Source organism: Rhea americana, unplaced genomic scaffold, assembly GCF_003343005.1.
Source record: "Rhea americana isolate MKP2758 unplaced genomic scaffold, rheAme1 scaffold_614, whole genome shotgun sequence".
NCBI lineage: Eukaryota > Metazoa > Chordata > Aves > Rheiformes > Rheidae > Rhea > Rhea americana.
The window spans coordinates 1366-1674 of NW_028186773.1; the positions used below are offsets into that span (position 1 = coordinate 1366).

General features: G+C 58.3%; 1 protein-coding gene across 1 annotated transcript in view; it reads right to left on the bottom strand.

Moving 5' to 3' along the window:
• Positions 1-276: 276 nt before the first annotated feature.
• MFAP2 (microfibril associated protein 2) overlaps positions 277-309 on the bottom strand; it is an 8364-nt gene continuing 8331 nt past the window's right edge. Inside the window, exon 9 of the mRNA XM_085320163.1 lies at positions 277-304. Within this exon, the coding sequence (XP_085176289.1) occupies positions 277-304 (28 nt within the window). The remainder of the gene's footprint in view (positions 305-309) is intronic.

Below are 309 nucleotides of genomic sequence, written 5' to 3' on the forward strand. Positions count from 1 at the left end.
GGGATCCCACGCGAGTTCCCACACTCACGGGGATCCTGCACTCGCAGGGATCCAGTGTTTACGGGGATCCCACGTGAGTTCCCATGCTTACAGGGTTCCTGTGCTCATGGGGATCCCGCACGAGTTCCCACGCTCATGGGGTTCCTGTGCTCATGGGGATCCTGTACTCATGGAGTTCCCATGCTCACGGGGATCCTGTGCTTACGAGGATCCTGCATGAGTTCCCACACTCATGGGATTCCTACGCTCATGGGGATCCCGCATGAGTTCCCATGCTCATGGGGATCCTGTGCTTACGAGGATCCTGCA